The following is a 23,015-nucleotide window of genomic DNA, read 5'->3' as shown; positions in this document are numbered from 1 at the left end:
ATACAATAAAGTAGGCAGTGACACCTCCTCTTGAGTAATTAGAAAGTTGAAAGCCCATGCCGTGCAACCAAATCCTATCAAGTTACAGTGAAATGCCAACATTGAGTGGCTGGCTGTGTAAAAGTCTGCTACGTCTAAGAATATTATGAATGCAACACCAGGAGCATATAAAATGGCTTACAGATAGTAAATTACTGATTTAAGCACCAATCTGAAACCATTTACTGCGTAGGTGTCTATGCTTTGTGCCAGACACCTATTCAGAACTTTCCACTGCGCTTATGCAGACATGGCAGAAACCCCTCACTTAACATTGTGTCTCATGTCCATTACCATACGTCACTATGGCACTGCACCTCACATAGGCAGAGTTAAGATGTGCTAAATATTACATCTGTGTGAAGGAATGGTTTCTTTAGAAGAAGGCGACATTTAACTGTTTTTTTATTTATTTGTATTTATTGACATCTTATTCAAAAGAAAACAATATTCCATACAGTCAATACAGCAGACCAATATACCAGTTGTATGCAGCTAGGGTCAATTCTTAGCACATATTTAACATAATGACCACCAAAAAAAAAAAAAAACGGGCTTCTGATGAAGCAGTACATCCCAAGCACATGACCGATAGCTTGATATGTCACATCTTACATGAGGTTAACAATATTAGAAGAATATGGACGTATCCTGGGCCCCACTCAACCCTCACCACATCACACATATCTGAAGTCCACATTGATTTATGTCTGGTTCTCCTCCGGGACCACATTCGGCATAGCAGTTCCATCACCCCCTCCCCGTTCCCTAGCCCAATCAAGAAATGGTCCCCAAATGTCACGTGGTCTAGAGGCGGCCGGCATCAACTCCCAGAACACACTCAGTGGGGAATGGCCATATGTCACATTTTTTATCCAATCTTTAATGAAGGGTACCCTACCCCTCCCCAGTGCACAGCCACCTGACATTTAGCAAATAATAAAAGAAGTGCATGAAGTTTACGTGTTTTCACTGGTGTATGTTTGACATAGCCCAGCAGACCCAGCAGAGGGGTCAGCGACAGGGACAAACCTATAATCTGATTGAGGACCAGAACGAGCCAAGAGCTGGGCAGTCTCAGGCCATGTGTAAAAAAGAGGCAGGAGTATATCCGCATCGCCAGCAACACTCATCTTCCCTGAGCCCCATACAATGTAATTCTATAGGTGTTCTGTAATACCTGTGGAAGAATTTGAAATCTGAGCTTGTAGTTGGGGGACAGCTCAGTGAGTTGACGACAACAGTAAGCCCATTGTTCCTCTGAGTGCGAGGGGTAGTTCAGCGTTCCACCCCTGCAGCGCGCTGGGTCGTAGTATCGGAGCATCCGCCTGCATGCGTGTATAAAGGCGTGTGATTAGTTTGCGTAGTGAAGGGGAGCCCAGAAGATTTTCCAGGGCCGAGAGTTGGCGGGGGGCCCGGGAAGTCTTCATGTAATGCACGGCAAGCAGAGTGCAATTTATGATATAGAAACATGTCAGCAAATGACACACCCTAACCTTCAATCTCAACTGGGGGCTCCCTAAAAGTGTTGTTAGGGTATAATTCTGCAAACTTGTGCAATGTCCGTTTCTGAGCCACTGTTTTGTTTATCCCGTCTTTGACACCGGGTAGCATTGGGTTTTGCGCTATTGGTATAGAGGGGGCGTACAGTATCCTGGCACCTGCCCTTCTTCTCAGCCCATCCCACGCCCAGGGCAGTGTTTCAGCAGTGTCAATGTCCTCTCTTGGACGTCTATATGACTGATGCAATGCTACCCTTATAGGTACAGGCTTAACCACGTCAGTCTCGACTGCAACATGCGGTTGGAACGGTGTAGGGTGAACCCATTAGTGTAAAAACTGTGCCTGCGCACATAGTGCGTATAGCTTCATATCTGGAGCCCCCATACCCCCCTGCGACAACGGTATTGTCAATAATTCCCACGACACTCTGGCTTGTCCTCCAGCCCACACCAGCGATATCAAAAGGGAGCGTGTCGTTTAAAAAAAGGCTTGCGTGAAGATGAGCAGCAGGTTAACAAAAAGATATAAAAATTTGGGGAAAATTACCGTTTTAGCCAAGTGCAATCTTTCCGGCCAGTGATAACGGTAGCCTCGACCATATCGCCACCCTATCCACCAGCCAGGTAACAGAGCAACCATAATTCAGTCTCCATAACTCCTGCAGAACACGGCTAATCCATATGCCCAAATATTGAACCTTCTCGGATTCCCACAGCCGAAACTCAGTAGCCGTGACTCTCGTGTTATCTGTCAGGGGGAATATGACTGACTTCGCCCAATTGATGGATATACCTGACAGTCCTCCAAATTTAACGAATTCTCTGAGTAGGGGATTTAAATTTAACTCAGGGTCTGTAGGATAAAGGGTGACGTCATCTGCATACAATGAGATGAGTAGGCTCTGCTGGTGCTAAAACCAATTCCTCTGGCCGTGTGATGCTGCCTTATCTGTGCGGCTAGAGGCTCCATTGCCACCGCGAAAAGTAAGGGACACAAGGGGCACCCCTGTCGCGTACCGTGTGAGACTGGGAAGGGGTTAGACAGGAGCCCATTGACCCTTATCCGAGCAGAGGGCTGAGTGTATAGTAAACGGATCAGGCCAATGAACTGGGGACTAAGCCCCATGCGGCCCAATATCGCAAAGAGGTAAGGCCACTCCAGTGTATCAAAGGCCTTAGTGGCATCGAGAAACACCGCCGCGGCCTGCACATCCGGGTGTAGGTAGTGTATTACCGATAAGAGTGTACGAAGATTATGAGAAGGTGACCTGACCGGAATGAACCCTGACTGGTCCGGGAGGGCAATGCGGGGGAGCAAAGACTGCAATCTATTTGCTATCAACTTCGCTAAAATTTTGACATCAAAATGTTGATCAACGACAGCGGTCTATATGAATCTAACTCTGCATCGGGTTTTCCTGGTTTTATGTAATAATGATCGCTTCCCGCATGGTTGGGGGCAAGATGCCAGACTCCTGAGCCTCCTCATACACCGCCAGTAGGCTAGACGCCAGCTCCTCCACATATGCTTTATAGAATGCGGTTGTCAGGCCGTCAGATCCGGGTGCTTTGTCTGGAAGCATGCCTTTTATAACATCAGCCACGTCTTCGATGGTAAAAAGGGATTTCCATATATTCCCTGTAGTCGTTGGTGAACCAGACCAGTTCCAGGGAATCTAGGAATTCCTTCATGCCCTCCGGACAGCTATCCTGAGTGGCCATATATAACGAAGAAAAGAATGTGGAGAACTCCCTGAGAATATCCATTTGTCCTCTACTTGTAACTCCCTGCGGGTTGGTGATCTCTGGGATATAGGCTGCGGACCGTGGGGTACGAATCATACCGGCAAGTGTTCTCCCCGGTCTATCGCCCTCCCCAGATCTACGTGCCTCAGCATGCTTCCCAAGAAACTTTACCTCGTGCTGTGCTTCCTCGGCATAATCCAGTAATTTGGTTTTTAGGAGAGTCAAGGGTTCGGAATTATCCGACGCATAGAATTGCGCTTCAAGTTCTTTAATTTGGGATTCCAGGGAAGTAAGCGTGCCCCTAATGGCCTTCAACACCCCGGCCTGACGAGCGATACATTGGCCTCTGATGACCACCTTGAATGCCTCCCACAGTGAGGCCTCTGTATCGAGAGAGCCAATATTATTTGCAAAATAGTCAGTTATATCTTTACGTATTTCTTCTTTAAAAGCGTCATCCGATAGGGCATGTGGGGGTAGTCTTCATGAAAACGCACATGGCACTGAACCAGGGAGAGCTAGCCGCAGAAATCACGGGGCGTGGTCTGATAAGGTGCGCGGCAATTGCGCCACATCTATGATCCAACTGGACACCTCGCGGGAAGTCAGTCAAAAGTCCAACCGAGACCAAGCTCTATGATGTTCCGAAAAACAGGTGCCCTCTCTAGTAAGGGGATTCGCAATCTCCATACATCACACAGGTCACCATCCTCAAGGATAGTGTGTAAAGCAGCGCTCGCAGCAAGATGCAATGTACGCGCCGTCCCTTGCCTGTCCAGTCCATCGTCTAGCACAGCGTTGAAGTCGTCCATCCCCCTTGCCCCCCCCACAGAACCGTACCACACTGTCGCCCTCACCTTATCTCAGATGTCATGAAAAACGCAGGGGAGTCAACATTCGGACCATAAAGAGCTATCAGCACAATGTCCACACCACCAAGCTTCCCAAACAATAAAATAAACCTGCCCTCTGGATCTATGTGCTCCTCCCGCTCCCTCCAGTCCAGTCCCCGCTTAATCAATATCGCCACCCCTCGGGCATAGTTGGAGTGTATCGAGGAGTAAACATGCCCCCATTTGTTGTGCTTGAGTTTTGGAGAGTACTCGCATTAAGGTGTGTCTCCTGCAATAGGCATATGTCTATATTGTATGTAGCTAGGTAGGCGTGTACGAGTCTGGCCTTTCTTCCATCGTTCAAACCTCTAATGTTCCATGTGAGAACTCGTGCTTTTAGCATGATTGTGATGGTACTATTAACATGAAGTCGCAATATCTAGGTTCCCGCTTCATCCCCATATTTCTCTCGATGCAATGGATCCAACATTGGTCTGGAACATGATCGAAACAAACAACAACCGACCCAACCCACCGCCCACTCCAATCCCCCAAACAGGTTGAAAGATACTCCCCCCCCCCCCCCCCCCCGATAACAAACATGTGAACGAGCAACAGATGGGAAATTTCCCATGGGGGGTGCAAAAGTGCCGGCATACACATCCTACCTAGGCTGGGCGGCCAAGAAACTGCAGGGAGGTAGATCTACAGCCGAACTGGGAGAAAAAAAAACCACACAGCGGTGCCTAATCACCAAGTACTAACATGGTAGAGCTGCCCCGCCCTACCCACCCAATCTCCATACCTCCCACATGAAGGCAACATGTCCCAGTTCCAGAACATATAAAATAATCTTCCCCACCATCCAATCCGCCTCCCTGCCCGATTAAGTGTGAGTATAGAGATGGTAGCTGCAACCTGCAGAGGCCAACCCATAACAAAGGGAAGAGGACCCCAATCCAAAATACAAACATCCTGAGCCAAAAAAAAGGCACATTAGGAGAATATGAAGTATGTATATCCCATTTATAGAACCCAAATGCCCTCAGTCATTGTCACTTAGCTGGTTGCCTGCAGATGACTCCAGCTCAGGTACTTGTCGCGCTTTTTTCCCCCCTACGTGTTTTGCGAATTTTAGTGCTGACTTGGCGTCGGTGAAGAAATGAGAGGAACCGTCGTGTGACACCTTCAGTTTAGCAGGGTATAGTAGCGAATAAGGGATTTGTGCCTGCATGAGGATTTTTTGGGCTGGTAGAAATTCCCGTCTCGCCGCCTGGACTGCCGGTGTGAAGTCCAGATAAAAGGAGATCTGGTTCTCTTTGTGTTATGTTCCCCATCATACTCGCCTGCCTCAAAATGAAATCACGGTCCTGGTAATTTAGGATTTTTTGCCAATATCAGCCGGGGAGTGGCCCCGACCAGAGGTTTAGGTCCTAAGGCACAGTGCGCTCTCTCCACCGCAAAGACTGGTGAAAGGTGGGCATCAAAAAGGTCTCGCAGCAGGTCTGTTACGAATGCCTCCTTTTTAACAATGGCCGTGGTCTCCGGTATGCCAGTTATGCATAGGTTGTTTCGGCGCAACCGCGCCTTTAAATCCTCTTTCTTCGCGCGAATTATACCCAGCAGTTTGTCCATCTGCGACAGCTGTTCTTTCGTTTCTACCTGAAAATCATGGAATTCAGTCTGTTTTCCAAGATGATGTTCATGGACACCCACCTGAGCCTTGACGGATTCCATTTGGGTCGTCAGCGTGTCCAGTTTGGCATCGATGGTACGGAGGCTGGAGCACATCTCAAGCATGAGCGTACAGATGACTTCCCCCTGATCCTCCGATTGATTTTCAACAGAACCTCCCGCACCTGTCTCCGGCTCGGATTCTGTCAGCGGGTCGCTCTCCTTTGCTCAAAGTTTATCTTTGGTTGTTTGGCGTCTTGCTTACCCATATCGGCTATGTGGATGTGCACCACAGCAGCTGTCTGGCCTCCACTCCCGCGCCTTCCACATGCGACACCTCCACACCTTCCTGTGGCCGCCTGGCTATCGCCGATCCTCAGGCCACCCAGACAGAAGCAACAGCACAGAGTCTAGCTGAAGACCTCACCTACACCTCACTAGAGAGCATGAGCTGCCCCCCTCAGTGGAGCTCCTTGATTGTATTGCCACCAATCTCCAGGTAATTCAATGGCACTCGAATGCTGGTGATCTCTCAGAGCATTCCACCACTTTTGCAGGGGTGTTATGAAGGCGGCAGTCCATAGAAGAGAACGTTCAGGCTCAGGAAGGTGCCCCTATGACCAAGACTGCCGCACAGCCACCGCATTCCACAAACTGCCCACACACTGCTGGATGTCAATACAGGGGCCTCGCCACGGAGGAGACATATATCACAAGCACTCCCTGACTCTTACCGGGAGGCGTCCGGGTCAGCATCCACCCGCCAGCGCCACCGGGAGGTGTTCACAACAATCAGAGCTGGTTCCAGATCCAGCGTGGGTCACTCCCTGCTCAAAATGGCGCCTGCGCGGCGCACCCTATGGTCGCCACCACGTCCACAGGTCACAGTGCAGCATGGCAGGGTATTGCCACAGTCCTGCCAGAACCTCTGCTATCTCCAATGCCTCCGCCGAGGGGCCCACATGTCATTCGCCGCTCGTCAGTGTCACCCGGTGGGGCCTTTTTTTTCCACCAAAGCCTCGGCCTCGATTGGACCCAGTCCCCAGCTTCACGTCGTCCGAGTCCGCGCTGGCTCCCGAGTCGTACTCCGCAGGCGTGTATCTCCTCTTCTGGAGACGGAAGGCGGGATATCTCGGCACCGCTGTGTACCACAAGTACTGCTCTACATTTAGGGTGCACTCCGGCTGGACCGCTTCCCCCCCCTAATAAACGGATTTCTTAAGGATTAATCCTTGTCCCGACGGAGCTCGCTCACCAAGCGGTCATTCCGTAGCTTGGCAAGCCACGCTCCCGACATTTAACTGTTTAATTGGATTTGGCAGAAAGCTTTGTTTGAAAGATTGATTATTGGGCTGGCACAAAAGGGGTCCCAACATTGTTTATCATCTTCGGGTGTAATTTTAGGTTGACGTCATAGTGTCATCCTGACTTTGAGACTATTTCTAAGTTTATTTGCAACAAAAGATGTTTATTAGCCATAGCAGTTCACCTAGGTTAGTTATTGATTTTGCTGCAAATGTGACATTTAGGTCTTGAGTTTTATTTTCTTGATCGAAGATTGTATGAATACTTTTGATATTATCTATAAAAAAAAATTGCTAAGCCATGACTAAGAACTGGCAACATTGCAGATTAGAGGTTAACTTGACGGGCTTCTTCTATTGCATAATAAAATTCTGTTTTGAAATGTAAGCTGAGGCTTGGAACATGGAAAAGCGCTGGAGGAAGTATTTTTGAACTTGGAAAGTGTAAAAAAACAAGATATGGGTCTGAAAAATGTCTGTCGTATCACTGTTCAGTCACATCAACTGTCGAGTAGTTGAGTTTCCTGGCCCACCGTGGAGCTGGTATCCAAGTGTGTGCTACTGGGACTTTCACAACTACCCAAGACCGAATGGGCTACATCTAGCAGGGAATCTGTTTGTTTATGGATGGTAACTGGGTTTGGCTGGTGGAGCTGGTTACACACCTAGACCAAGAGAAGAGCCTAGTGAATGAGATCTTGGAGCAGCAAGCACAAGAAGACAATGACTATCTGCTAGTATTTCTGCTGTGTTGTCTCTACTTGAGGGGTGTGTCCTAGGTGTAGACTGGTCCTATCAAATACCTGAGTAGGAGAAGCTCTGGCTTCATGCCTCAGTCCTGCTGTAGCTCAGAAGTGTGCAGTGGAACTGAAAGTGTCCTTCTTACTCAGACAGGCAGTGCCCCCCAATCAGCACCGGAAGAACCACATTGGTAACAGAAATAACATAGGAGTATTATATGTAAGAGGGGGTTCGCTGATAAGTACAGCATCAGCTAGAGACTGCTGTAGTTAAGTCTGCAGATTTTTTCTGGTATAAATATTATCTTTCTAGCCTGCGGACATTGATGGGGCAGCTGCACTGACTGGCAGGTCTCTCACTAGCATTTGCGGTGTGCAGTATTCTATAGTGTGGAATGGTTAGTGAGGAGCAAACTAGTTTTTCTAATTTTATGCCACTTTGATCTATGGCTCCTTAGGCATCTGTAGAAGAGAATACTTAAATTATGCGCACTTACTGTGTATTGAAAAAAATATTCAGTTTGTCACTAGTGAATCTGTGGTCTCTGTTGTTGAAATAGAGAAGTAAAGAGGTTGAGAGCAACAACGCTAATCATTATACTGCAGCTGTCAAAAGCAGACCAAAAAGTGCTTCTGAAGAGTAAGGAAATACTGAGCCCTTCCAAGCAAACATTTAAAGTAATCTAAAATTAGTGAACAGTGTATTGAAATTAATCATCTATGTGTTGGTTAAAGGAAGGTGCAGAAACAACAGTTGATGGACAGAGTGCAGAAAATGTCATACATTCACTCCAGTACAGAGATCTGGGCCTAAATCCATCGTTTTTTACTCACCATTCCATTCCAGTTTGAACCCAGCCATATGCAAATCAGTCTTGACCCTGTGCCTCATGGGAACAGTCCAGCCCAAACTGCCAACCCCGGTCCTTCCTGGACTGGAAACAAGCATCCATGAACCGGTTTCGGGGTTTCACCCCTCTCCAGCCAAGATAGCTTGATTCCAGTGGCATGGAGAGCACGGGACCCACGTCTGGGCATACCGTCCCACTCGGGGTGACAAATGCAAAAACAACAGTTGATGGACAGAATGCAGAACAAGGTCATACATTCACCCCAGTACAGAGATCTGGGCCAAAATCCTTTTTTTTTGCTCACCATGCCATTCCAGTTTGAACCCAGCCATATGCAAATCAGTATTGACCCTGTGCCTCATGGGAACAGTCCAGCCCGAACTCCCTAGCCAGGTCCTCCCTGGACCGGAAACAAGCATCCTAGTGGGATGGGTATGCCCAGACGTGGGTTCCTTGCTCACTGTGCCACTGGATTCAAGCTAGCCTTGCCGAAGAGGGGTGACGTACCCTGAAACCGGTCCCAGGATGCTTGTTCCCGGTCCAGGGAGGACCTGGGCTGGCAGTTCGGTCTGGACTGTTCCCATGGGGCACAGGGTCAAGACTGCTTTGCATATGGCTGGGTCCAAACTGGGGTGGCGTAGTGGATAAAAAAACGATGGATTTAACCCAGATTTTTTGACTGGGGGAGAATGTTTGCATCGTCAGCATTCCGTCCGTCATTTGTTTGCTGTAACTCTTTTTGCCCTAAGTGGGATGGGTATGCCCAGACGTGGGTCCCTTGCTCACTGTGCCACTGGATTCAAGCTAGCCTGGCCGAAGAGGGGTGACGTACCCTGAAACCGGTCCCAGGATGCTTGTTTCCGGTCCAGGGGGGACCTGGCCTGGCAGTTCGGTCTGGACTGTTCCCATGGGGCACAGGTTCAAGACTGATTTGCATATGGCTGGGTCCAAACTGGGGTGGCGTAGTGGGCAAAAGAACGATGGATTTAACCCAGATCTTTTGACTGTTGGAGAATGTTTACATTATCAGCATTCCGTCCATCATTTGTTTTCTGTAACACAGGTTAAAGGAAGGTGTCAATGAAAGCACTGGAGCCAATGTTCAGTTTACCATATATAGAAAATGTCAGTGTTACAAAATATTACTGAAAGTCAGAGCAGAAGTAAAAAGACACTGTTGGTGCTGTAACATAAGATTACTAGTTTCCTGAAAGGGGCAGAGGGTAATGTACCAAATTAGTACTGAAAACTAGTTAAAACCTTGAGGATTATCCACCTTTACTTCATGGGAGGAGTACCTAGAACATGAACACCCTAGCCTAAAGCATTGGCTCTGTTCAGAGTAATAATTGCCTGATTCATGAATTTCACTGCTAGAGATATAATTTTGCAAAATGCCTGATGGATAGGGTCAGTAATCTCTGAGGGGTGTACCATTATGCTACCTCCTCTTTTCACTCTGAAAGAGTAGAAATCATGTAAACGTTTCAAAGAGGTCAAAAAGCAGAGAAAACAACATACAGTACATGCTTGTTTTTTATTTTTTTACCCTGCAAAATTGCGAGTTGTGACAAGTGGCAAAATATTCTTTAGTGGTCTAGAAAGTGTTCCAGACAGGCCGCTTTTGGCAAAAACAAGGCTCGCATTATTGCAATGGATGAAGAAATGGTTGCTATACAGGAGATGCATAGAGTTCTGTAGATGAAAAGCAAGAACTTTTAGGCCGGAAGTACAAGCAAAGATTCTTGAGATGGCTTTTGACGGTCAGTCACTCTTCGGTAAACACGTTGATGAGGCTCTATTGGCAATCAAAAATGATACGGACACGGCAAAGTCTTTGGGAGCTGTACAGCACAGGAGAGTACCTTTCTATGGGATAGCTCACAGTCCATCTGAGTTGCATGTAAAGTGCCAGGAGGATGATGAGGAGGAGGACGATCATCAAGGCGAGGCGCACTATTACAAACAGGGGTTTATGGCTCAACGGCATAGCTATCAGTTTGACTTCCGTCAAGAACTACGCCTCAGGGATATGGCCCACCTGCTGCCTTCATTAATTGAGGACCTGCAAGCCATGTTGACGGATTATAGGCAAAGGTTCCCTCCTCAACCAAATTAATCTGTAAACCAAGTTCCTCAAGCGGAAGAATCTACAGATACTCCTGGGATTTTACCAGCCTCGGGGACAGTTGACCCAGGAGCACAGAACACTTCCTCCTCAGAAGAAGAGGTTGAGGAAGCTGAACTGCCCGATTCAACATCTGCTCCCAATCCTTGGTACGATTACGTTATTCCGACACCATCTCCTCCTCCGCACCTTCCTTCAAACTCTCTTCCCGAGGATATAGGGGGATTTCACAACTGCAAATAGCAGCCAACAGGTTCCATCTACCTATGACAGTAAAGCAGACAGAATGTTTCCTTTACGATTTCAAAGAGGACACAAGAAAAGTGGTGCGCTCAATTCCTATCATCAACCATATTTGGCAGGAGGGCATCCGAATCAGGAAAACGCCAGCAGGCATACACCCGGTGCTGCCTCGTGTTGAAGAGAAATATAAGGCTCCGGATGACTCCCCATTGTGCCTTATTGGACATCCAAAGCCAAATTCAGCCATCTCCCAGGCTGCACAAAGGCGGTCTAAGACTCTGGCTACCCCGATTACCATCCCCCAGGTAAGGAAGGGCGTAGAATGGACATCCTTGGAAAAAGGTTCTCTTCAATGGCAGCTGTGATAATCAGATCAGCTGTACTGGTTCCCGGAATTGCTCCTGTCTGAGTCTAAACACATTTGCCTACAACCGTCCTCAACGATGTTATCGAGGAACAAGGGCCAAGTCAATCATCCGGATCCACACTCTATTTGCACGCATGGCTCCTGATTTCATGTAGTTTAGGAACTTAAATATAACACAAGAGTGTAGAGAAATCATTGCTAAGTCCTGTGCCGAAAGCACTAGCAAAACATATCATCTGAAATGGAGAAGATTCTGTTTCTGGTGCAAAAGAAATAACATTCACCTGCTACAAGCCCCTGCTGGGCAAATCTTGCCAAATCTTCTCTCCACTAGCTAGATCAGTAAAAGTCACTTTCTCGTCATTAAAAGTTCACCTAGCTGCAATTTCTCGTTATAGGAGATCTCCTCAAGCTCCTCTCTCTGTGCATCTAATATTATAAAACAATTCAGGAGAGGACTTTTCTGCACATTTTTCCGTGTGCGCCTCCTCCAGAATGGAAGCTCAATGTACTACTGGCGCAGTTGATAAGACAACCGTTTGAACCAATTCACAAAGCGGAGCTTAAGTTTCTCATATGGAAGGTATCACTCTTACTAGCTCTCATTTCTGCAAGGAGGGTGAGTGAAATAGACGCCTTTACAATCAAAGAACCTTTTCTACATTTCACTGAAGACTATGTAACTTTATGGATAAACCCAACATTTATACCAAAGGAACAAACAAAATTTCATGTCAACGAACCGGTGATACTGCTATCTTTCTTTCCAAATCCATCCAGACGAGCAGAACGGGCACTGCATACCGTGAATGTCAAAAGATGTTTGAAGTTCTACCTACATAAAACGAAAGAGATAAGAAAGACAGATCAGCTCCTGATTGTTTTCGGACAAGGAAAACGAGGAACAGCTGTAACAAAGGCTACGTTCGCTAGATGGGTCTCATCTGTGATTCAGTTCTGTCACGATACGGCTAACAAGCCCCTGACAGCAAGGGCTAAGGCACACTCTACAAGAACAATTTCTGCATCTACAGCTTTGTTTGCTGGAGTGACATTAGACAAAATATGCCGTGCTGCGACATGGAAGAATGTCCACACGTTTACAAAGCAATACTGTCTGCAATCTACGCAATGGGAAGATGCAACGGTTGGACAAGTGGTACTTCGACATCTCTTTAATTAAGGTCAGCCTCTTTTGTTTGACAGAAGAGGAGTTTTTTCTTTATTTCAATAACAGTATTGCGTATGCCTAAAAATGTATATTCAAATGGTGATACAAAAATATGTGTATATATATATATAGATAGATATATATATATATATCTATATATATATACACAAGATCGCTTCAGCTCGAGCCACTTTTCGACGGCAGGCCGTGACGGGTTAGCGAAACCCCAAAATCCAAACACTCCGTTGCAGTGATATGAAAAGACGACAACGCTTAACGGCTCCCAAATGCTTCAAGGCAGAGTTTATTCAGCAAACAACTCTACGCGTTTCGGAAACAAACTTTTCCTTGTTCACGAGGATACTCGTGAACAAGGAAAAGTTTGTTTCCGAAACACGTAGAGTTGTTTGCTGAATAAACTCTGTCTTGAAGCATTTGGGAGCCTTGAAGCGTTGTCGTCTTTTCATATCACTCCAACGGAGTGTTTGGATATATATACATATATATACACATACATATATATTTTTATATATATTTTTTTTTTTATTGTAAGGCGAAACGCGTCTGTCAAGGGGGCTCTGCACAGTAAAGCATCCAGCTTGAATAACTTTCCATGTGTGCTCTCCGCTTTTGGCTACAAATGGGTTTACCTTGTCTGTTGAATGGAATTCCTATAGCCCGACTCCGGGGACATATTGTTTGGGGCAAAGGGCAACAAGTTTTCATGTGTATTTTGTCCTTGGGACAAGTAGGCCTAACCCCCTACAGCACAAACCCTTAGGCTGCCAGTTTACAGTACCACATTATGAATCAGGGAAAGGCGTTGCCTGCAGTTAAGGTAATATTTGTGTCCATAAGTTAATGCTGTTCAAACTTGTATTCATGGTTCATTAACGCAAAACCTTTATTATTAGGGTGGGCGAGTAAATGTTGTAAGCTCAGACTGCACTACTGACAGTGGTTTCAGTATAAAAATGTGTATACGCATTTTCAATGTTTAGCAAAATGAGGCTATGTATACTGCTCCCAGAATGCTTTCTGATTAGATGCAAATATTTGCAGAAGCTTGAAAGCAAGATTGATGATTCTTTGCTTTCAAAATAAAATGTTCACAAAAAAATGCAAAAACATTTTAGGTACCGTTTCTTTGCAGCATCATTTAGTAAAATGTGTTGATATATGCTAGTATTTCCCAAAAATATTCATTTTGGAAAATCAGTGTAACCAGTTTTAATAAGATTATGGGAAACAAAAATAAACAAGCATTGGTAAAGCCAGTAGGTCTGAAATTGTTGGTCAGCCTTTTGGTTTTGTCAATGCGTGACTTGTTTTGGCATGGTTTTTTGTAAAACCTTATTGGTGTTGGAGCTGCCGGGCCCTCACCATTATAATAAACATTGGCAAAAGTAAAAATTGTTTTGGTCTCAAAAAGCACACCTTGCCACAGTAGTTCCTGGCACTGAACAAAACAACTGTGTGTCGATTATGCTCCTTGTAAAAGAACAGAATGCTGTCACTGACAGTGAAGCTAGCTGACAGACCAAAAGAGAGAGAGCGAGAGAGACAGAATTTTAGAAAATACAAATTTCATGGTTAACGCCAGACCTAATTAGGGGCCCAATTATTAAATAAAGTCTCAAAAGTGCACCTATGTCCTTGCATTAAGGGCAGATATATGACTTTCGGGAATTAAAAGACTTTATAGAAGCAGGCCAATAAATGGCACTCCTAGAAAATATTTGTGAACTGCATTTTAGCATTAGCAAATCTGCAGGTGTAGATTTGCTCACGCGAAAATCTGAGTGTTTGCAAGTTCACTTTCCCTGCAACCACTTTTTTCCCAACCATGGTAGAAGTTTTATGTCTGCCATTGTCAGGAGTATATTTCCAACCTCTCTCAGTATGGGAAAGATTAGAGAAGAGTTGGTGAAAACCCTTAAAACATGCAAGTGAGTAGATTTGCACAGACTCAAAAGGGCATTCCAACTCTGGAACTGTCGCTTACCATTACCTTCAGCACCAATATGTAGATCTGCTGAAACGTGGCAACATAAGGGGATTGCAAGCTTTCAAACACTACTATAGTATGAGCACAGGCATAATCAGAGAGGCTATATCAGAGCTCTTATGTAATGAGATTGCTACTATAATTTGTTGCCGCATTACATGGCACAAAAGGGACAAGTGGATTTTGTTACAGGACAAGTAGATTTATGAAGCAACCTGCCCCATGGATAAGTAGATATTTTATTAAATTCCACACCCCTGATATATATGTGTGTGTGTGTGTATATATATCTATATATATAATAGTTAGAACTCTTTTGACGGTTCTTTGGTACTGTATACATGGTACTGTATCTGTATCTCCTGCATATCATGCTAGATTTTGAACAATTATTAGAATTGTTTCTGGTATATGTCATAATATTGGGAGTTTAAGGTTTCATGTCTCCCACCGTCTGCTAACGACAGTGTAGTTTCATAGTACTGCTTGCTATTCTGATTCAGGCATGTGAATCTATGAAAGATACCCCAATACTGGATAAGAAAATAAGTTACTTACCTGTAACTACAGTTATCCAGTATTGGTATCTTTCATAGATTCACATGCAACCCACCCTCCTCCCGGAGAGTCAGTTCTCATTGAATTTTGGGATCCTTACTTCCCACTTGTGCTTTGAAAACCTGAAGAGAACTGGCTCCTGCTGGGAGTATTCTAGAGGGTGCTGATTGGCTGTATGCCAACAGTTGGTCCTTTTTTAAAAAGGACATGGATAGGCTACTAATGAGATGGCTTAGAGCCATTATAGCTTATTAAGGATTTAAGGCACTGCTTGAATATTTTACCGTGGGACTCCCATCTCGACGACGGGGAATGATTCAGGCATGTGCATCTATGAAAGATACCAATACTGGATAACCGTAGTTACAGGTTTTTTGCCCTTTGTGGCTTTTTCCTCCTAACTGGGACCCCCTTAAAAAGACACTTGACACCTTTCCCTAAGTTCATGGTAGCACCTTGGCTCATGGAAGAAAGCAGTCCTTCACAGGGTGCAGTCCTTGACCTAACTTTACTGGTCCTTGTGGTTTGTAAGCTGGGTTAAAATGATCAATACCTCACCTATGTCAAAAGTTAAGATACAGAATGAAATTCAGTAATTTCAGAGAACTGAGATATAGAGAGCTACCCACTTGTAGAACTTCTTTCCCAGTGGCATAGCTATGCCTTATGCCGCCAGTGGCGGCCCCTGTGTTTGCTGCCCACGGTGGCCAAATGTAAGGGTGTGCTGGCAGTTCCTGCGGCCTATGCCCTGGGCGGCAGGGTGGCAGTGTGGGGAGTTTGAATTAATAATGCCACAGTCATACTTTCTATGAATGTGGACAATAATTGTATTTATTTGAAGAACGTAGCTGACTCAGTACTGTTTCTGCTTAGGGAGAAAGGTGTGTTGGTAAGACATCTGGTCTCACAACAGATTTGGACAAATCAATGCTCTTAGCTCTGGGAGGATTGTTTGGTAGGCAGAAGAGAAGGGTTTCAGAGTTGATATAGGGGCATACAGATAGCACACACTGCAGCAAATATAGATTATGGTGAGTTAGCTTTCTGTATCCAGCTTCTATTTTAAATGGGCCTGATTTTGCTAGTTGAGGGTAGTAATACTGTCCAGTAATTCTACCCAGATGCCAATATACACTGCAAGGTAGAATGTGCCTCTTCCCTTTCAGGAACCTGGTCAACTATTAACTAAGCTTGTATGGGCTGGAGCTCGAAGTAGAATGAGTCTAGAAATACTGAAACTACGGACTTGTTATCCAGGTTTTGTTATCTATTACATACCAGCTACGCTTTAATGTTCGATAACGATGGTTTTATTATGAAATATACCCTAGAATTTACGACACATTGTTTGGCTAATGGAGAGGATATGCGCTGTGTTACTCCTACATTTGTATGCACAGTTTGTGCAAGAGGTATACCTGTACGGCTTACCCCGTTTTAGGAAGATCTGGAAGGAAGTAAATATTGCTAAATTAATATGTGGGAGATGTCTTATGATGGAGCTTGATTGTATTTCCTCTACATATGCTGTATTGCACCCAACATGTGGTGGGGACCCTCTTTTAAAATGCCCTCCTCTTTCAGACTCCTTGAAGTGAAAAGCATGGGATGGAGCGGCAATTCGCTGACCTCTCTGCCACCTGCCATTCCAGATACGTTCGTGCTTGAAAGTTGCTGCAGAGTCACACAGTGGGCACCGATATAAGAATCAAATTCTTTTTCTGAATTCCCCAGAAAACGTCAAGGATAATCACTATTTCAAAAGCAGTAAAGGTTGAAGTGAGGTGTAGGAATTGGCCAGCCAATCAAGAACACAAATGTGATTTCCTAGGAAATAGCTAGTGGCAAAGTGGCTTTATTTATAAGGTGAAATGTACGCTTGTAGCCCTCGTCTAAGCAGTGAGAAAATATGTTCGTTTTCACTCCTTGTGTTTTTTTTTTTTTTTGTAGGAATTTCTGAAAAAGGAATTTAGTGAAGAAAATATTTTGTTCTGGCAGGCCTGTGAATATTTCAGCCGCATACCTCTTCAGGACAAGAAAGAGGTAAGGTGTATTTTAACACAGTTGCTTTATTTATTTTTTAATTCAGGTTGGCTAAATGAATACTATTGCAGCACAGGTGTTTTGCAGATAAGAAAAAAGTACACCACTCGTTGATATTCCTGTGATATAATTTACATTTCAATGTTTGATGAAACTTAATTATCACAAAATGCAACAAAAAAAATCGGTGAGAAAATGAAGGTAATTTACATTTTTACTTCAGTGCCTCATTAACTTCCACTTCACTTGTTATATAAACTCTTAGCAATCAGTTATCTCAAATGCCTCCACAGATAATATTTCAGTTGAAATTGCGTGCAATTTGTGATTTCCATACCATACGCGTCATAAATGGTACGTCTTTTGTGTACTCTTCCACAGTAATATCAGAACATATCTTAATGTAGTGGAAAAGAAACGTTTTACCTTCTCACGAAGTTAGGCTTGTTAAGGCTACCACGTTACAGTGTAAAGATTCTGTTGTGATTAAAGCGCCCTGGGATTCATCGTTTTGTTCAGTACTATATGCTGATTGTAACAGAGTATTGAGGTGAAAAGATATGTACCCATGAATCCTGTGTCGTTTTCGTATGGGCCTGCCCTTAGTTGTTAAAAACGACCCCTGACAAAGAGCTGACCCTACACATCACTCTATTATCCATTGCCACTTCCTAGCCCCTGCAAAAGAGCTTTATCATTAGCCTCATCGCAGTCCAGTGTCCCAGCAGGGGCATAAGGCAGGCCTCTGCGGTGGAGTTGGGGCCCAACCCTTCAGCTGAGGGTCAATGGGAACCACGGGGGCCCTCATCACAATTTACAGGGGGAGCCCCGTCATTTTGCGTTACGCAACTGCGTCCCAGCATGTCCTAGTAATATTCTTCATTTTGGTGCATCACGTGATATCTGAAAGAAACACGTAGTGATAGATTCCATACCTTAGAATTACCTCCAGGCGCCAGACTGGATCCAGAAAGTTTTCGTCCGCAGTACCCCAGCGCGTCGGTAGGCGGCATCGTGCGGCTCCGCGTGTGTCAGTGGCGCCGGGATGACGTCGCTGGAACTACTTAGACGCACCCGCGCACGCTGACGTCAGTTCTTTCTTTTTCCACGCCATTAAACGCAGATCAAGGAAGAGCTAGTATCCCCAGTCATTTTTTGACTGATTTATTTTTCTGAGGCCTTTTGTCTCTTTTTTCTCTAGTCTATCGACTCCTGGTGTTGTAGAGATGCCCGGATTTAAGAACTGTGGGGACTGTCAACGCATGATGTTGGTGACTGACCCACATCGCGTGTGTCTCTACTGCCTGGGGCACGACCACGACTCCAAGTCGTGCCCCGACTGCTGGGCCATGGCGCCGAAGACTTTGCGGGAGCTGTCCTGAAGTTACTGGAAGTCCGGCAGTCGGCTCCGCGCCGCTCAAGGTCCCGGTCCCGTGGGAGGTCGAGGGACCAGTCGCGAAGCAGTCACCATCATTCTTCTGAAGTCTTCACACTAGGGGTCAGGTAAGTCAAAGCATTCCAAAAAGAAGTTGAAGAAGTGTTGTCGCTCCTCGACTTGCCAGTCGCGCGACATGGCTGAGGGTGCGGGTGGTGCCACCCCCGCGGCTCCGACGGAGCCTGTGACGTCGCCGCCGGTCTACCCGTCCTTCCCGGGTCTGTCGGCGACGCCTGCCTAGGTGCAAGAGTTTCTTGCTGCCATGGCCCGACTCTTTGGGCCGTCTGGCCCCGCCGGTGTGCCTATGGGCCCCGCGGGCCCAACTGGGGGTCCTGTCCTTCCATCGCCGGAGGGTCCGGCGCCGCAGGACCCCCTGGGATCCGGGATCGGACCCCGGTCGATGTCAACCCCACCGGCACCACCTCCGACGTCGCCTGCTCCGCGGGACAACGTCGTCCACAGTTCCAGCCCTGAACCGGACACGGTGCAAGATCGGCGCCACTCGCCGCTGATTCCGAAGCCGATGGGGCCATTTTTTCCCTATGTCCGTCCTCCGTATTTTCAGCCTGTTCCACAGACTTCGGAGGAAGGGAACGACTGAGAGGAGTCTGAGGACCCTCTCACACAAGACTGTGCTTCTGACCCGGACTGGGCAGAGGATTTGGGGGATGCCAGTGGTCTTGACACCTCACCTGACCTTAGCATGCTGTCTCCTCCTACCGTGGCCACCGAGGAGGGAGCCAGTTACGCAGTGGTGATGCGTAGGGCGACAGAGGCCCTCCACCTCGAACTCCCTACAGTGGCCATCAGGACTAACCTCCTGACAGAAGTGCTCCAGCCGGCGGCGACCTCTTCGAAGCCCTTGCTGCCCTTTAATGAAGCACTGTCTGACGTTCTTTTGGGCCCCTGGTCCAGGCCCAACACAGGGGCTCCTGTGGACAGGAACGTGGCCCGACGCCATCGCCGGGCGACCCCCCCCTCTTCCTCTTCCAAAATCCCACTCCTGAGAGCTTGGTTGTCCAAGCCTCTGCGTCCCAGAGCGCGTTCCCTTCCGCACCTCCGGATAGGGAATCCAAGAAGCTGGAGCAGCTTAGACAGTACTCGCCCAAGCTATTGCTGCTGGGAGAGATGCAGCTAAGTTCACCATCCGTTGTGAGCTTGACACAGCCGACTCGCTGGGCAGGGCGATTTCCACGACGGTGGCGCTTAGGCGGCACGCCTGGCTGAGAACTGGCTTCTCGGGGGATGTCCAGAACACTCTGATGGACATGCCCTTTGATGGCATTCGCCTTTTTGGCAGTAAGGCAGATAGTGCGTTGGAGCGCTTTAAGGACTCACGGGCTACGGCCAAGTCCTTGGGCCTGTCGGGCACTCGGCCTCCTCCCCCTTCTGCCTTTCGTGGCCACGGAAGGGGTGCCTCACTACGTTCGCAGCAACAGCAGCAGCGCGGCCATGGACGAGGGAGCCGTCGAGGCAGTTCAGGGGGCCAGCTGGAAGGTCAGTCCACCTCCAACCCCGGCAGCATCCACTGCAAAGCCTTCCTAATCGACCTTTCAGGCCCATCAAACGCCAGTGGGCGGAAGAATTCACCATCTCCCCCCACTGGCGCAACATCACTTTGGACAAGTGGGTGCTGCAAATTGTCTGAAGGGGCTACTCCCTCCCCTTCGAGACTTCCTCTCCAACCATGCCACCTCAATACCATCAATGTCGGGGGACCATCCTGCGCTTCTGCAGCAGGAAGTCACGGCCCTCTCGGCCGAGGGGGCCATGGAGCGCGTTCCTGGGCCAGAAGTAGGTCGTGGTTGTTATTCCCACTACTTTCTGGTCTCCAAGAAGGACAAGGGTCTGCGTCCTATCCGTCACCTTTGGAACGTCAATCGCTTCCTCCGGAAGGAGAAGTTCAAGATGCTAACACTTGCTCAGGTCTTGTCTGCCCTAGACCCGCAAGATTGGATGGTAGCGTTCGACTTGAAGGACGCTTACTTTCATATTCCCGTCCTGCCGGCCCACCGGTGTTACCTGCGGTTCATGGTAGGCCACGAGCATTTTCAGTTCACCGTGCTCCCTTTTGGCCTTACCAGCGCCCCTCGGGTGTTCACGAAAGTGATGGCGATGGTCGCAGCTCATCTGCGCGGATCAGAGGTCCCAGTCTTCCCCCTATCTCGACGGCTGGTTGTTGAAGGCAGGCTCGCCCCAGGCAGTCGTCTCCCACCTCCAGACTACGGCTGACCTCCTGCATTTGCTGGGGTTCTCCATCAACGTACCGAAGTCGCACCTGATTCCCTCTCAGAAGCTCCTCTTCATCGCAGCGGTTCTGGATTTGGCGCAGTTTTGGGTTTATCCTCCCGAGCAGCGAGTCTGGGATATTCAGACTATGATTCCGATCTTTCAGCCTTTAACCCGGGTTTTGGTCAGGATGACCCTCCGGCTACTGGGCCTGATGGCCTCCTGCATCCTGTTGGTGGATCATGCCAGATGGCATATGCGGACTCTGCAGTGGGACCTGAAGTTCCAGTGGGCACAACATCAGGGCAACCTGTCCGATCATGTCCAGATCTCAACAACAATTGCAGTGGTGGCTCACGAATCTTGATTGGGTCAATGGCAGATCCCTCTCCCTTCCCCAAGCGGAACACACAGTGGTGACGGACGCGTCCTTTCTGGAATGGGGCGGCCACATGGGGGAGGCGGAGTTCAGAGGACTCTGGTCTCCGGTGGAGTCCCGGTTCGATATCAATCTTCTGGAGCTTCGGGCTATCCGACTTGCACTGAAAGCATTCCTTCCTTCTGTCAAGGGGAGAGTAGTGCAGGTGTTCACAGACAACATCACCGCCATGCGGTACTGCAACAAACAGGGCGGGGTGGGGTCGTGGAACCTATGTCAGGAGGGTCTGCGTCTCTGGACATGGCTGGAACATCAGGGCATTTTCCTGGTGCTTCAACACCTGCCAGGTTCTGTGAACGCCAGGGCGGACAAACTCAGCTGCCGGTGCATGATGGATCACGAATGGCGTCTGCACTCGGACGTAGCGTAAGGTCTCTTTCAGCAGTGGGGAGAGCCTTGGTTAGATCTATTCGCCACCGAAGAGAACGCACAATGTCATCAGTCCTGCGCGTTGGAATTTCCAAGGCGGCACTCGCTAGGCGACGCTTTTCGGTGCGAGTGGAGTTGCGGTCTACTATACACCTTTCCGCCTATACCACTTCTACCCAGAGTGCTGAAGTAGATCAAACGCGACCGGGCCCAAGTCATTCTGTGGCTCCAGACTGGGCTCGAAGAGTATGGTATCCTGAGCTGCTCAGCATAGCTATTGATCCCCCGATCCGACTGCCTCTTCGGGAGGATCTTCTGTTGCAGCAACAGGGGACGGTCTTTCACCCTAACCTGTCCAGCCTCCACCTTCTTGCGTGGAGATTGAGCGGCTGCAGTTGACGTCGTTTGACCTGCCTCCCGAAGTTTGTGATGTAATCTTGGCAGCCAGGCGTCCCTCCACTAAGAAGGAATACGCCTGTAAGTGGAATACGTTTGTGGCATGGTTCACAACAAAGGCTGTGGATCTCCTTTCTGCCCCTCTTTCAAAGGTCTTTCTATTCCTTCTCTCTTTGGCCCAGCAGGGCTCGGCTCTGGGCACTATCAAGGGCTATCTCTCGGCCATTCCAGCATTTTTACGGCTTCCAGATCAGCCTTTCCTTTTCAAGTCCCCTGTTGTAAATAGATTCTTAAAAGGCATTAATCATCTTTTCTCTCCTGTTCCTTTCATAATGCCTCAGTGGGACTTGAACCTGGTTCTGACATATCTTTTTTTTTTTTTTTTTTTTTTTTTTTTGAAAAAGTTTTTATTGAACAATAATTCGGTTACAAGTATGGGCCTACAACCACCCGGGCCGGCCGCTAGGTACATAAGGAAATATACACATATCAAGGCTGCAGTCCGTTCCCAGGGCACTGCCCCGCAGTGGCTCAAGATAGTTCTCGAAGAACAGCAAGTGTCAGTCCAACAAGAACAGAAACAAAAGGAAAAACAATAAAAACAAAAGGCGAGTTACGAGGGATACCAGTGCGGTTCAGGCTCCCCCCGGGAAACTCCAGTCAGAACATTTGAGCAATCCGCTAAAGAGAGGAGTACCGGGAGGCCGGGGACGGAGGGGGGGGGGAAGGGGGTCAAGGGAGATGAACGTCCATATGTAGTTGTTACAAAAAGCGCCAGGAGCCGTCAAGGGTCAGGGGGACATGGCGGTATCAGTGTCTACCAGGGGGGGCGTACAGATGCCTCCGCGATACGCATTCCATTGACCCCAAATTCTACCCCATGCCCCCGGCTTGCCACGGGCCACATACACTGTCTTCTCCCGAAACATACACCAGTCCA

The 23,015-nt window shown here is 47.6% G+C and overlaps 1 protein-coding gene across 4 annotated transcripts in view; it reads left to right on the top strand.

Moving 5' to 3' along the window:
- RGS12 (regulator of G protein signaling 12) overlaps positions 1-23,015 on the top strand; it is an 881,248-nt gene that overhangs the window by 410,304 nt on the left and 447,929 nt on the right. For all 4 annotated transcript variants that reach the window (XM_085642496.1, XM_085642494.1, XM_085642495.1 and 1 more), the window contains one exon: positions 17,115-17,207. In XM_085642496.1, coding sequence (XP_085498622.1) covers positions 17,115-17,207 — 93 coding nt within the window. The remainder of the gene's footprint in view (positions 1-17,114; positions 17,208-23,015) is intronic.

Source organism: Triturus cristatus, chromosome 2_2 (assembly GCF_964204655.1).
Source record: "Triturus cristatus chromosome 2_2, aTriCri1.1, whole genome shotgun sequence".
NCBI classification, from domain to species: domain Eukaryota; kingdom Metazoa; phylum Chordata; class Amphibia; order Caudata; family Salamandridae; genus Triturus; species Triturus cristatus.
This window is presented reverse-complemented; position numbering and strand designations above follow the sequence as displayed.